Raw genomic sequence first — 13,629 nt, forward strand, 5'->3', positions numbered from 1 at the left:
AAGTTGGTAGATATGATAAAGAAATAGAGAATTAGATCAGAAAAAGTAGATTCATGGGGGAGAAGTAGGGTATGGTTCACTAGGGTAGAAGATACAAAACTGTACAATATGGGATGTAATTTTTGAAATTACTTTATTCTGTTCTTGAATGTAAGAAATCACATAGGAAAGGATAGGTAGGCTTCTTCAGTCATGAAAAGGAACATAAGTTTATAGTTTAATGATTTGGAGTCTTCCATGTTAGTTTTGTGTTTTATTAAAGCATGTCACATTAGTTTTTCTAAACCTTTATTTTTCTCATTTGGGAATAATAATAGTAACTACTTTGTAGGGTTGCTGTGAAAATTAAATGAGGTATAACATGATTGATTGATGTGGAGAATGGATTTGAGGAGGAAAAGAAGTGGTAGAAAAGTCAATGAGTATAGTGTGGTAATGTCAGCAGACTTGGATTTCATGGTGGCAGTGGGAATGGTCAAGGTATATTTTGAAACCCGCATGAACAGGAGTTGTGTATCGGGAAGAAGAAGAGGAAGAAAGCAACTATGATGTCTAGATTCTTGGTTTGATCAGGTAAGTAGGTAGTAGATGAGGAAGTATGAAGAGGAAGGATGGTTTTCAGGAAGAAATTAAAAATTTAATTTTAGGCAGATTTATATTGATATTTCTATGGGGTGTTGGAATATAAATACTAAATAAGTTGGCTAGAAGATCTCAGGGCTCCGAGAGAGAGATGATATTGGAGATAGAAATTTTGGAATTGCCAGCATGTTTTTAAAATAGGGGAGCTACTTAGGGAGATGTAGAGCTGAAATCAGCACATCTTTTCTGTAAAGGGCCAGAGAATTAGTATTTTATTTAGGTTTCGTGAGTTGTAAAATTTCTCACATGTGCTCAACACTGCCTGCTATGGCATGAATGTAGTCATAGACAATACATTTTAAAAATGTACTGAGTTCTGATAAACTTTATTACAGAAACAGGCAGCAGGCCAGATTTAGTTTGTGGACCATAATTTGCCAACTCCTTGTGTAGAGAAAAGAAGGCATCAGGTGACTTAAGGAGCTCTGGTTGAGGACGGAAAGCTTGCAGCAGATACTGAAAAGTAATAGCCAGAGAGGTAAGAGGAAAACCAGAAGAGAACAGAGACACAGGAGATGAAAGAAAAGATCATTTCAAAAAGAACTCTGTTGGATGCTGCTTGAGAGGTTGAGTAAGATGAGGCCTAAAATAGTATCCACTGGATTTTTGGATAAGGTCATTTTCATAACCCTGAAGAGAATAATTTCAGGGAAGTAATGGTGAAAGACTGAAGTAGATCAAAAAGTGAATGGAGAAGAAGAATGGGAGGTATGTGTAGATGTCTTATTCAAGAAGTTCGACTTTAAATGGAAGGAGAAAATGGGAGTAATAACTGATTGAGGATAGAGACAACAAGACTATGGAAAGTCCTTTTGAGATCATTGTCACGAGGGCATGTTAGTTGGTCAGTGAAGGCCATGAGAAATCAGTGCTGAGTGTTCCTAATAACTGTGGTAGGCTACTTTTCCAAGATAGATCAGCAGTGACTCAAGAAGCCTTCCATTGTGTGCTCTTTTTATTATAATAGCGCTATTTAATATTTGTGTATAGATGTATTAGATTTTAAGGCAGATTACCAGAAAAGTTTAACACAAAGTACTTGCCCTTAAAAAGTTCTCTTACATTGTGTAATTTACTGCTTGACCTGTGTTTCAAAAGCTAAATCAGATCATGTTTCTGTGCTTAAAACCTTACAATGGCTCCCATTTCACACAGAGTAAACACCTAGTCTTATAATGGCCTACAAGTTCCTATATGAGCTGTACCCAATATTTGGAACCTCCCCCCTTTTGCTTCTGTAACCTCAGCTTTTACTCTTGTCTTCCTTGCTCTTTCCAAGACAACCATACTAGCCCCATTGCAATTTTTCAATATTCCAGTTACTGCCACCTGCTTCTTTTCTCTGCTTGGAACATTCTTCCTGCAAATATTTGCATAGATGTACTTCCCCTCCAAGTCTTCATTATTGTGACTTTCACTGGGAGACCTGATCTACCCTATTTAAAATTTGCAAATCGCCCTTCCACCCTATCTAGCATGCCAGTGCTCTTTACTTGTACTTATTTTTTCTTTTCCCTATAACACTTAACACTCTTTAATATACTATATAGTTTATACACTGTATTATTTATGCACTATAACTTTTTCATTATGTTTATTGTTTATTGTCTATCTATTGGAATATAAACTCCACAAAGTAGCATTTTTTCCTGTTTTTTCACTGGTATATCTTAGGTGCCTCAAGTAGTGCTCAGTAGGTAAATAGGTATTCAATAAATCATTGTTAAATAAAAGAATGAAAAAATAGAACAGGATTGGAAAAACACGTGTCCTCTTCCATTCAATGACTTTGTGACCTTGGAAAAAAACTTTTTAGGCTTCCTTTAAAAATTACTTAACCTTTCTGAGTTTATTCACCTCTAAAATGGAGATGATAATTTTGGGAATTAAATAGTATCTTGTATGATGTGTGACACATTGGAGGTTTTAAATAAATGTTCGTTTGTTTTTCATCCCAAGTCTCTGAAACAGTTTTGTTTTCTTAATTTCAAAATCATGGCTACACGGATTTCCTTAGTTATCATCATCTAATGCTTATTTATTTCCTTATTTGTTTATTTGATCAGTGAATATTTATTGAACACCTCCTACATACTGGGCATTATTTGAGCCATTGGAGAATATAGCAGTGAATGAAATAGGCATCAGTCCCTGCTCTCATGGAGCTTACATTCCAGGGGAACAGATAACGAATAGATTAAGTAAACTATATCGTGGATTAGATGGAGATATGTGTTATGAAGAATTAATAAGTGTGAGAAATGTCGGGAGGAGGATTGCAATGTTAAATAGGGTTATTAGAGAAGTCACTACTAAAAAGTGACATGTCAAGAACTGAAGGAGGTAAGGAAATGAGCTACGTGGATATCTGGGGGGAGACCTAACGAGAACAAGGAGGGCAGCTAATGCAAAGGCCCTAGGGAGGGAATATGTCTGGCATGTTAGAGGAACACCTAGGCGGCCAGTGTTGGAACAGAGTGAACAAATAGATTACATCAGAGAGGAAACGGGAAATCAAATTGTGTAATCCCTTGTTCAGGACTGAAGTGGCTGACTTCTATGGCACCTTTGTGCAAACTGGGAAAAGATACTTCCTCTGGACAGAAACAGCTGCACAAGTATATGGCTTGGGTAATGAAGTATGGATTGTACTTCAGTCCCAACTCAATGCCTATTGGCACAGTAAGACGTGTTGGGCCAGGCCTTGTGGATTTTGCTGTTCTTACACAAGAGCAGTGCCTCTCCTTAAGCCACAGGTGAACACTTAAACCTTCAGCAGAGAACTAAATAGCTCCCTTCTGCTTGCACCTCATCCTCCAGCTTCTGTACATGGCTTTTTTCATTGCAGGAATATAAAATTCAGACAGCCCGATAGAACCATTTTTAAAGCACCCTTCCCCAGGAGATAAGGTGGTTAGAGGTTACATAAATTAGGATGGATTTAGACTTATGGAATTGTATATTCTTTCTTACTTTAAGCATTGAATGGCTTGTAAAAAAGTCAAAACATCAGCTTCCTCTTAGAAACATTAAGCCAATTAATTTTAATTGCTAATGTTATCCATAGACTTCTAGAAACAAGCATTTATTTCAAGCCATGTTTGGCTTTGTTGTAATCCACATTTCTAGAACATCTAATTGTAGAATCTTACTGAAGCTTAAAACTTGACTTAATAAAGTTCAATAAAAAACATCCTAGGGACCACATATATATTTGATATTGTGTCCCAGTCAGGGAAAAGTTGGCAACTAAAATTTTGGGATCTTCTAAGTTTCAGTGTATGGCTTAGTACAGGTGGTACTTATGCTGTTGGAAACTTACAATTTCGAGACTTCTCTTTTCTCTTGCTTTATAAGAAAGTACTGCCAAAAAACCATTCTTTTTTTTAAATAAATTTTTTTATTGTTGTCCAAGTATAGTTGTCTCCATTTTACCCCCACCACTCCCTCCCGCCCCACCCATCCCCACCTCCCATCCTTGATCTTATCCTACCCCCCTTTGGCTTTGTCCATATGTCCTTTATACATGTTCCTTGATGACTCTTCCCTTTTTCCCTCCCCACTCTCCTCTGGTTACTGTCAGTTTGTTCTTAAATACAGCCCTGACCGGTGTGGCTCACTTGGTTGGGCATCATCCCATAAAGCAAAGGGTCACTAGTTCAATCCCCAGTCAGGGCACATGCCTAGGCTGTGGGTTCCGTCCCTGTTCAGGGCATGTACGGAAGACAGTTGATCAATGTTTCTCTCTTGCCTCAATGTTTTCCTCCCTCTCTTCCCCCTCTCAAAAAATAAGTAATTTTTTTTTAAAAAAGAAGGAAGAAAATGGGTGGATTTGTGAGCTATTTTCTTGTGACACATGTTCTTACTACTTAAGGCACAAGTTCTACTAAAATTGCTAAAAATTGTTAAATCAATATGCAGTGAACTCAAGATGATAGAGAACTCCAGTGGGATCATTGGGATATGTTCTAAATTTTCCAAGCTAAGTGTGGGCTTTTAGCCAGTGAAGAACTTAAAGCAGAATTTCAGTGTTATGAATACCAAATTCCTTTGCGAGTACCAGTGAGTTTCTCTGGGATGCAAGCCAGTATACGTTTGGGTGTAAAAGTAAAGTAAAGCAGGGAACCACAGATATAGAGCCATAAAGAATGGGGCACAGTGGGGAAAAGAAGGCGTTAAGCTTCACCATTTACATTTATTTCCCTGAGAAGGGCAAAATTCTACTGGATTTAGTTGATGGCTGACTCCCAAGAGAATGAAAGGCTATGAAATTTTATGTATTTTTAATGAAGATTTTAAAAGTGCTGTTAGACTCAAGTTGTTGGTAGCACTGTCAAATGCTGTTATTTCCTAGATGTTTTCCTGCACTCAAGATGCTCACACAGCAATCAGAAGCCTAGTCCTTAGGAAAGGGTAATGTCGTCTCTGTTGCATCACCCCATTTCTTAAATTTAGGGCATCAACTTAGAATCAGAGCAGAATATTTTTTTTAGTGAAAATATAAATACAGGTCTTGTCATGAGGATTAGAGGTAATAAGTAAAAGCATTTATTATTAGTTTGGCAGGACGAGAGAGATTTTTACCAGCTCCTTCTCACAGTGAAAACCACATACCCCCAATGCAAAATAAAGCCTATATCTGCAATCCATCAGGGTTTGTTTGATTTCCATTAATTTCAAGTTCATTGCTGTTGCTACTGATAACAATAAACAATAGTTTTTAGTTTATATAATGCCTTACAATTTTTATTGTTATAATTGACATATAATGCCTTATAACTTTAAAGTAACTTTTCATATGTTATAAAATTCTTATAGCAACTCAATGAGCAAGACAAGATAGATAAAATCTTACTTTAGAGTTGCATAAGCATCAATGCAAAGAGGTTCAGTGACTTAGTTAAGATCAAGTAACTAGTGAGAGAGTCGAGACTAAAACTAGTCTTAATTGCTTTTTTAGTCCTCATCTGAGGATATGTTTTACTGACTTTAGAGCGATAGGAAGGGAGTGGGGTGGGGTGGGGTGGGGAAACACTGATCTGTTGCCTCCCATACATGCTCTGACCGGGGATTGAACCTGCAATCTGGGTATGTGTCCTGACTGGGGAATGAGCTCACAACCGTTGGTGTACTGGACAAGAAAAGATTGTGGAGGATTATTTACTTCATAAACAGGGAGACTTTTGTATATATCTTTGTCAAATGCCTCATTGACATCAAGCCTTCTGTGATGCCACTGTACAAAAAAGAGGCAGATAGCTATGTCACTGAGTCAATTCATAACTGGTTTGGTAACCAGAGTGCTGATTAGTGTCACTTTAAAGAAAGTTTCTGGGGATATTCCAAAGGGTTTTGTCCTCAATCTTAACCTTTTTACCTCTTCAACATGTATGTATGTTTTGTATGAGATACAGCTATAGGCCGATCATATCTTTGAGTGATGCAGGATTTAGTTTGTGTTTCAGATTTGCTCTTTTCTTTCTTTAAGCTCCAACTACTTTCCTGCTCTTCAGTCAAAAAAGCGCGATCAACCGCATGGTAATTGATGAACAGCAGAGCCCTGACATCATCCTTCCTATCCACAGCCTTCGGAATGTCCGGGCAATTGACTATGACCCACTGGACAAGCAACTATATTGGATTGATTCACGACAAAACATGATCCGAAAAGCTCAAGAGGATGGCAGCCAGGTAATTCAAAACTCAGTGCAAAAACCATTTTTTTCTACCTAGTAATTGGACTAACCAGTCATCCTACTTTATTGTATTTAAGTGTTGAATCTACATGTGTGTGTGTGAAACTGAAATTCTAGACTGAGCAGCTTTTTCCCCTCTAATGATCTTTCAGTATATAATTGATAATACTATTGGAATGAAAATTATATTTAGATAACTTATGCTCATATATTGGTAATGACTTAGTCACTGCCATCCATATCCATTTATACAGTATTTTTTCATTATGGTTTCATTTACATGGAGTGTTGGAAGCTTTGAAATCAAAAAGACCTCAGTTCTGATCTCAGGTCTATCACGCATTAGGATTTTTATGAACTTTATAGCTGAATGGAATGTAGAGCACATAGTGCATTACCTGTTACATGATAAGAGACTCAATAAATAATGGTTCTGTTACTAGTTAATGATTATTTTAAAAGTTCAAAAGATAAGAAACACATAACACAGCCTCAGTAAAATTAAAAACATCTAACAGGGCTATCCAGCCTTTCAGCTTCTCTGGGCTGCACTGGAAAAAAAAGAGTTGTCTTGGGCCACACATTAAATACATTGTGACATGTCATCACAAAAAACTCTTACAGTGTTTAAAGCAAATGTACGATTTTGTGTTGGGCCACATGTACAGCCATCCTGGGCTGCATATGGCCCATGGACCACAGGTTGGACACCCCTAATAGGATATGCTATTAATCCATTGGCATCTTTTTTGGTAAATATTTGGTGACTGTGGGATGGGAATGAAGACATTATCAACAAAACTTACCTATGCTTACATACCAGTCATGGTTTGTATACTATCCATACTTCTTTGCTTTCTTTTTATGACCAAATAGTATTAGACTGGGATTGCTACAAATAATTATTTGTTATCTTCCCATGGCAATAATGTTCAGTTTAATTTTGAACATGTTAAAATTTAGGGAGATGAGATTACTGATTTTTTATATGTCTTTTCTTACACAGAAGAGCAAGGGGATAATGTACTGGATTGGCCAAAAAGGCTGTGTGGTTTTTTCTGTAACATAAAAGACACATTTTTCATTTTCACCAATAACTTGACACATTCTGTCAGTCACGACACATTCTATCAGTCACAGCACATTCTCCATACAGTGCGCAAATCTTTTTTTGTGTGCGTTTTTAGCTTTCTTGAAATAATAAAGCATAATACACCAAAAATGTCACTTATTTTCTTCCATCTTTGACATTAAAATGGCTACACAAAAATTTGCCAATATCGATGTTTTTTTTTAAATGCACCCTAATATGACAGCTGTCACAGTACAATCTAGCAAAGTTGTTTTCAATGAGGTTAAAGACAACTGAGCACTACTAGAGCCATCTTATGGGAAAAAACAAAATGGACTTTTTGGCCAACCCAATATTTAGGTCTACTTATCATTTAGTTGTATAGTCAATAGTGGTATATTGTAGATGGATGTTACTCTTTGTAGGCCAAGACCTGTAGAAGGAAATTAGAACTGTTATTATACAGCCAAGGGCATGGCAAATAAGTAAGATAGCTTCATTAAGGAATACATTGCCTCGGAGATGCTGAGTAAATGAAATACAATTTATTCAGCTAGAACAGGTGAACAAAAGGCTCTCTTTTTGCTTGACTTTGTAAAAAGAATTTTTGGAGTGGGGTGGGGTGGATTTGAGGATTGCAGGCAGGCCTGACTGATAGACATGGTTTATTAGCCCTAATTGCCATTGTCTCTAGAGCAGAGTTTGTCAGCTTTAGTACTGTTGACATTTTTGGGCTGGATAATTCTTTTTTTTTTTTTTAATCACCTGGATAAGGGGAAGGGAGGGAGAGAGAGGGAGAAAAATATCAGTGTGAGAGAGAAACATCTATCAGTTGCCTCTCATACACACTTCAACAGGGGACCAAACCTGCAACCCAGGCATGTGCCCTGACTGGGGAATCAAATCCAAGACCTCTTGCTCCACAGGATGATGTTCTAATCAACCAAACCATGCCAGCCAGAGCTGGGTTGGATAATTCTTTGTTGTGGAGGACTGATCTGAATATTGTAAGCTGTTTAGCAACATCTGTGGCCTGTGGCCACTAGATGCCAACTACACCTCCCAGAGTCATGACAATCAAAAGTATCTTCAAACATTGTCAGATGCCTCTGGTTTAGACATTTGCAAATGCTCTTGTTGAGAACCACTGCTTTAGGGGTATTTCTAAGGTGTGGTTCTAGGTGGGGTTGTCTGTAAGGGAGAGCTGCCCCCTTCTCACACTCGTGAGCACACTGTCAGATTCTTAGAGCAACTAATGTGGCCTTAGCTTGCTCTGCTGCCCCATGCCATAATAATCCAAGGGAACATTTGAAATGCATGTTAACAAAGAAGCACATTACTTATAAAACAATGTATCAGTAAGAAATATCCCTTGAGACTTCCTTCTCTGATGAGCAACCATATAAATGTAAGTATGGTAAATGACTGCCTCAGGGCTATCTGGTTTAGAGTCTGATATTCTATGTGTACGTGTGTCTTTTTCTTTCCTTAGGGCTTTACTGTGGTTGTGAGTTCAGTTCCAAATCAGAACCTAGAAATACAACCCTATGACCTCAGCATTGATATTTATAGCCGCTACATCTACTGGACTTGTGAGGCCACCAATGTCATTAATGTAACAAGATTAGATGGGAGATCTATTGGAGTGGTGCTAAAAGGCGAGCAAGACAGACCTCGAGCCATTGTGGTAAACCCAGAGAAAGGGTATGTTACTGAAGTACCATTCAGATGTCTTGGCATCTCAGACCTGCCTTTCTTTGCATTCCTTGTTTATTTACCTTGCAATATCCTGTGTTAACAATGAAAAACTTGATATTCTCCATCTATCCGCCCCTGCATTTTCTTCCTTTTTCTCATTTTACTGCCTAGAATTTCCTTTGTTAGTCTCTGTTGCTTTAATTTTCATTTCTACCCATCCTTCCTTCTAGGACCATTTGAACTGCAGCATCCTCCTTGAAGTTTTCCTTGATTTGCTCCAACCCTAGCCAGATGTGATTTTCCCCTCTCCTAAATGCCCAGTACTAGTATATCTGTGTCTCTCTAGTTATATCTAGTCCTTTCTAATTGACATTACAACTTTTACTTTTCAGTCTTATATTTCCTACTAGTATTTAGGTTCCTTTATGCCAAGAATTAATGTATTTTCTTTCATTTAATACAAATCTTTGCATTTAATAAATTGCGTATATTTGCATCTGAATGAATGATAAGGAATTCAGCATGAAAGTAGCTAGCTTCTCAAGAGTTACAGGAAAAAGATGAACTCTAGAACTTAAATATAAGAAATGACTTTTATGACTTGTTTTTAGTTGTGAAATGGACATTAAGGGAGGAATTTAAAATTTTCTGTCTTATTTTATTTTATTGTAGTATTTCAAAAAAATGTAACTGCCAGTGTCTAACACTTTGTTTTATTAATCCTTGAAAGTTAACTCCCTCAGAAATTCTGTGTACCCTTTGTTAATATTACTGAAAGTAACAGTATCTCATAGCCTTTTAAAAATATTTTAAAACATTTCAAAATAAGATTTTAAAGTATTCTACCTGTTTTGATTTTAATCAATAAGAATCTTCTCATTTTGTATGGTTTCTGATTTTAGTAAACTTGTTATTTCCTCCTTTCTCTTTAGGTATATGTATTTTACCAATCTTCAGGAAAGGTCTCCAAAAATTGAACGAGCTGCTTTGGATGGAACAGAACGGGAGGTCCTCTTTTTCAGTGGCTTAAGTAAGCCAATTGCTTTAGCCCTTGATAGCAGATTGGGCAAGCTCTTTTGGGCTGATTCAGATCTCCGGCGAATTGAAAGCAGTGATCTCTCAGGTACCCCCAAAATATGTTTTCTTATTTTTTTAAAGATTTTATATTTTTAGAAATAGGGGAAGGGAAGGAGAAAGAGAGAGAGAGAAACATCAATTTTCAAGACATACATCAATCTGTTGCCTCTTGCACACTCCTAGCTGGGAACCTGGTCTGCAACCCAGGGATGTGCCCTGGTTGGGAATTGTACCAGTGACCTTTTGATTGGTAGGCCAGTGCCCAGTCAACTGAGCCACATCAGCCAGGGCCTGCTTCCTTCTTTTGATTTGAGGTATTAAGATGATTTGTCAGTAGCATTTGTATTTTTCTTCCATTGTATTATTTTTGTACATATTTCTTTATAGTTTTTTTACTAAAAATAGTTAGCATTAAGTAGGTTAGGAAGAACTTTTGTCTTCAGCCATCAATATGATTATTCCATCTGTTATCTAATAACCTGCCAATATTCATTTGGGCTTAGCTCTGTAAATATATTTCTAATGTATTTCTGCTCCTTTCCTAATTCTTCTGCTCTACTTTATTTCTCATCATCTCTGTCTTGAATTCTAACCTGTGATTAGTTTCATCCCTGTTGATTCCCCTGGTCTTAAATGTTTACACACTATTCCTAGATTAATTTTCTGAAGCATCATTTGTAATCATGTCACTTCTGTACTAAAAAAATCTTCAGAGTAGTCTCATAACCTGAAGAAAAAATGTTTAGCTGTGCACTTAAGGTGGTATTCACCTTTCATAAGCTCATCAGCAAACTCAAATGATCATAACAATCCTGGTATTTTGAGACCAATTCAAATCATTTGTTGGTCTTCAGATGTACTTTTACTTTCTCATTTCTCTGCAGTCCTCTGTCTAAAATCATAGTTGCTTCTTCCCACAATTTCTGATGTCCAAATATTCTTTGTGATCTCACTAGTGATCATGAAAATGAACTTAAAATAATACATTATTTATGTCTATCAGAGTGGCAAAAATATGTTAGAGTTGGTTATACCCAACATTAGCAAGAATAGCAGAAAATGGCATGCTTCCCTGTACTTTGGTAGGAGTAGAAGTTGGTAGAACATTTTTGGAGGGCAGTTTGCCAATAAATTGCCCTTTCAGTTAGCTGTGTTACAGAAATGCTGACCTAGTTGTAGGAGGGTATTTGCTAAGCATTATTTTGTAATAGCCTACTACAGAGAACTATGAGGTCTGTCCAGGAAAAGTCCAGCCATTGTTGATATAATGAGAACAGTTTGTGCAATATTGATGTAACCCGGCAGCCAAGAAGAGTGGACTGGAATGCACATATGTGAACAATGACAACTTCACTGTATTAGTCAGTGGGAGTGGTAGATACTTGTTGAGTAAGTGTGTGTACTGTGTGGCTGTCACATTCAAAATGGCTGAATGAGTAGAACAACAAATCTGCATCAAATTTTGCATTAAGCTTGAACATTTCTCTGAGGAAACTATTTGGATGATTCAGAAGGCTTTCTGGGATGATGCAATGAGTCTAGCACAAGCAAAAGTGTGGCACAAATGCTTCAGAGATGGTTGAGAATCTGTTGAAAGTGGTCCTCATTCTGGAAGGCCTGCAACAAGTAGAACACCTGAGAATGTTGAACATGTACAGGCTGCTTTCAACAAAGATCAGCAACTGACAGTGAGAAAACTAGAATCGGATCAGGGGATTCTAAAAAATACTGTGTCCGAGACTTTGATGCAGGATCTTGACATGAAGTGTGTTGTGGCAAAGTTCATTCCGCAGCTTCTGCTACCAGAGCAGAAGTAACATCATGTTGCATTTGCTAATGACTTGGTTCAAAGAACTACCAATGGCCAGATTTCCTTAAGAAAGTCATAACTGGGGATGAATCGTGAGGCATCATTGTCCTACGTACAGTATTTTCTGTATCTTGTATCCTCTTTAAAAAATACCTCTTTCATATGTGGCTGAGATGGATACCTTCTGGACAGACCTCAGTACGTTCAATATCATGTTTATGGGAATAGTACAGTCATTCCAACAAATGAGGTAGATCTGTGTGCAGTGGCATGGAAAGATGATTTTTAAAAACTAAGTTGTTTATTAAAATCTAATTTTGTTTAAAATATTTCATAGGTATTGTATTTATTGGCAAATTGCCCTCCAAAAATATTTATACTATATATACATGTATGTATGCATATATAGACACATAATATATATATATTCTTAAGAACATGGGTGTACATGTTTGTTTATTCCTTGAGAAATACATAAATATACTTTGAGAAAGGTCTGAAAGGCTAGCATACTAATATGTTAATAGTATTTATTTCTGTATCATTTGAATTTTTATGTTTAAATACATTTGTACCTTTTAAGAAACTAAAAAAATATTGTCTTTAGAGGTTCAAATGCTTCCATTTCATTTGCCTTCTCTGATTTCAGATAGTCATGGACATATTTGTGTGTGTGTGCATATTTACTTAGTATGATGTATTTTTCCTCTCATCTGATGACCTATATCTTTTATATCACCTTTAATTTGTATAATTGCTTTTACATCAGTGTTTTACCTTTTATTAGTATTAAAGATATTTTCCCCCTTCTCTCCTTTTCTCCATTTTTCTTCATTTAGGATGCTTATTTTTGTTGTAAGAGTAACATGTGTTCATTAGAGACAGTTTAGAAGTACAAAAAAGGGAAAATTCATACCATCATCGTTACTTAACACTTTAATGAATTAACTTTCATTTTTTTCTGTGCCTTTTTTCCCACCTTTAATTATGAAATAGTTCCAACATGGAGAAAGCACAGGGTTCCCACCACTCAACTTTGTCAGATCTTATTGTTTGGCCATATTTGCTTTTGAACCTTGCTTCCTCCTCCTCTCTCTTGATATAAAACATTTGAATTTTGAAGCCCTTGTATATCCCTCCCCAAATTTGTTCTGAATAAAGAATGTCTAGAAATCAGTAATAGAAAAATGAGGAAAGGCTATGAATAGTAATTCAGAGAAGAAATATGAAAGACCAATAAATTAACCTCAATGTCAAACAGGCAAATGCAGATTATATTAATAATGGGATATACTTATAAAATAATTGGATTGGTAATAATTTAGAAGTCTAACAATACCAATTCTCATTTATACTTCTGGCAGGAATTTTAAATTGATGTAATCATTTTGGAGAGCATCTTAGATCTATCCATTCATATTGAATCTATATACACCAGATTGCATAGCAATTCCACTGCTGTGTTTAGCCCATAGAGACATGTTCTGATATAGGCACAAGAATATTCACTGCAACACTGCTTTCAGTGGCAAAAAAGTGGAAATAGCATTACTAGAACTTCAACTGGGTTTGCTTTGGATTTATAAGTCAATTTAGTAGAATTATTTTCTTTGTAATATTAGTCTTCCAAACCA

The 13,629-nt window shown here is 36.5% G+C and overlaps 1 protein-coding gene across 1 annotated transcript in view; it reads left to right on the top strand.

Annotated features, from left to right (window-relative positions):
- LRP6 (LDL receptor related protein 6) overlaps positions 1-13,629 on the top strand; it is a 139,527-nt gene that overhangs the window by 102,466 nt on the left and 23,432 nt on the right. Inside the window, exons 13-15 of the mRNA XM_045829020.1 lie at positions 6,131-6,333; positions 8,903-9,114; positions 10,041-10,231. Coding sequence (XP_045684976.1) covers positions 6,131-6,333; positions 8,903-9,114; positions 10,041-10,231 — 606 coding nt within the window. The remainder of the gene's footprint in view (positions 1-6,130; positions 6,334-8,902; positions 9,115-10,040; positions 10,232-13,629) is intronic.

Source organism: Phyllostomus hastatus, unplaced genomic scaffold, assembly GCF_019186645.2.
Source record: "Phyllostomus hastatus isolate PE091 unplaced genomic scaffold, TTU_PhHast_1.1 phas_scaffold_93, whole genome shotgun sequence".
NCBI classification, from domain to species: domain Eukaryota; kingdom Metazoa; phylum Chordata; class Mammalia; order Chiroptera; family Phyllostomidae; genus Phyllostomus; species Phyllostomus hastatus.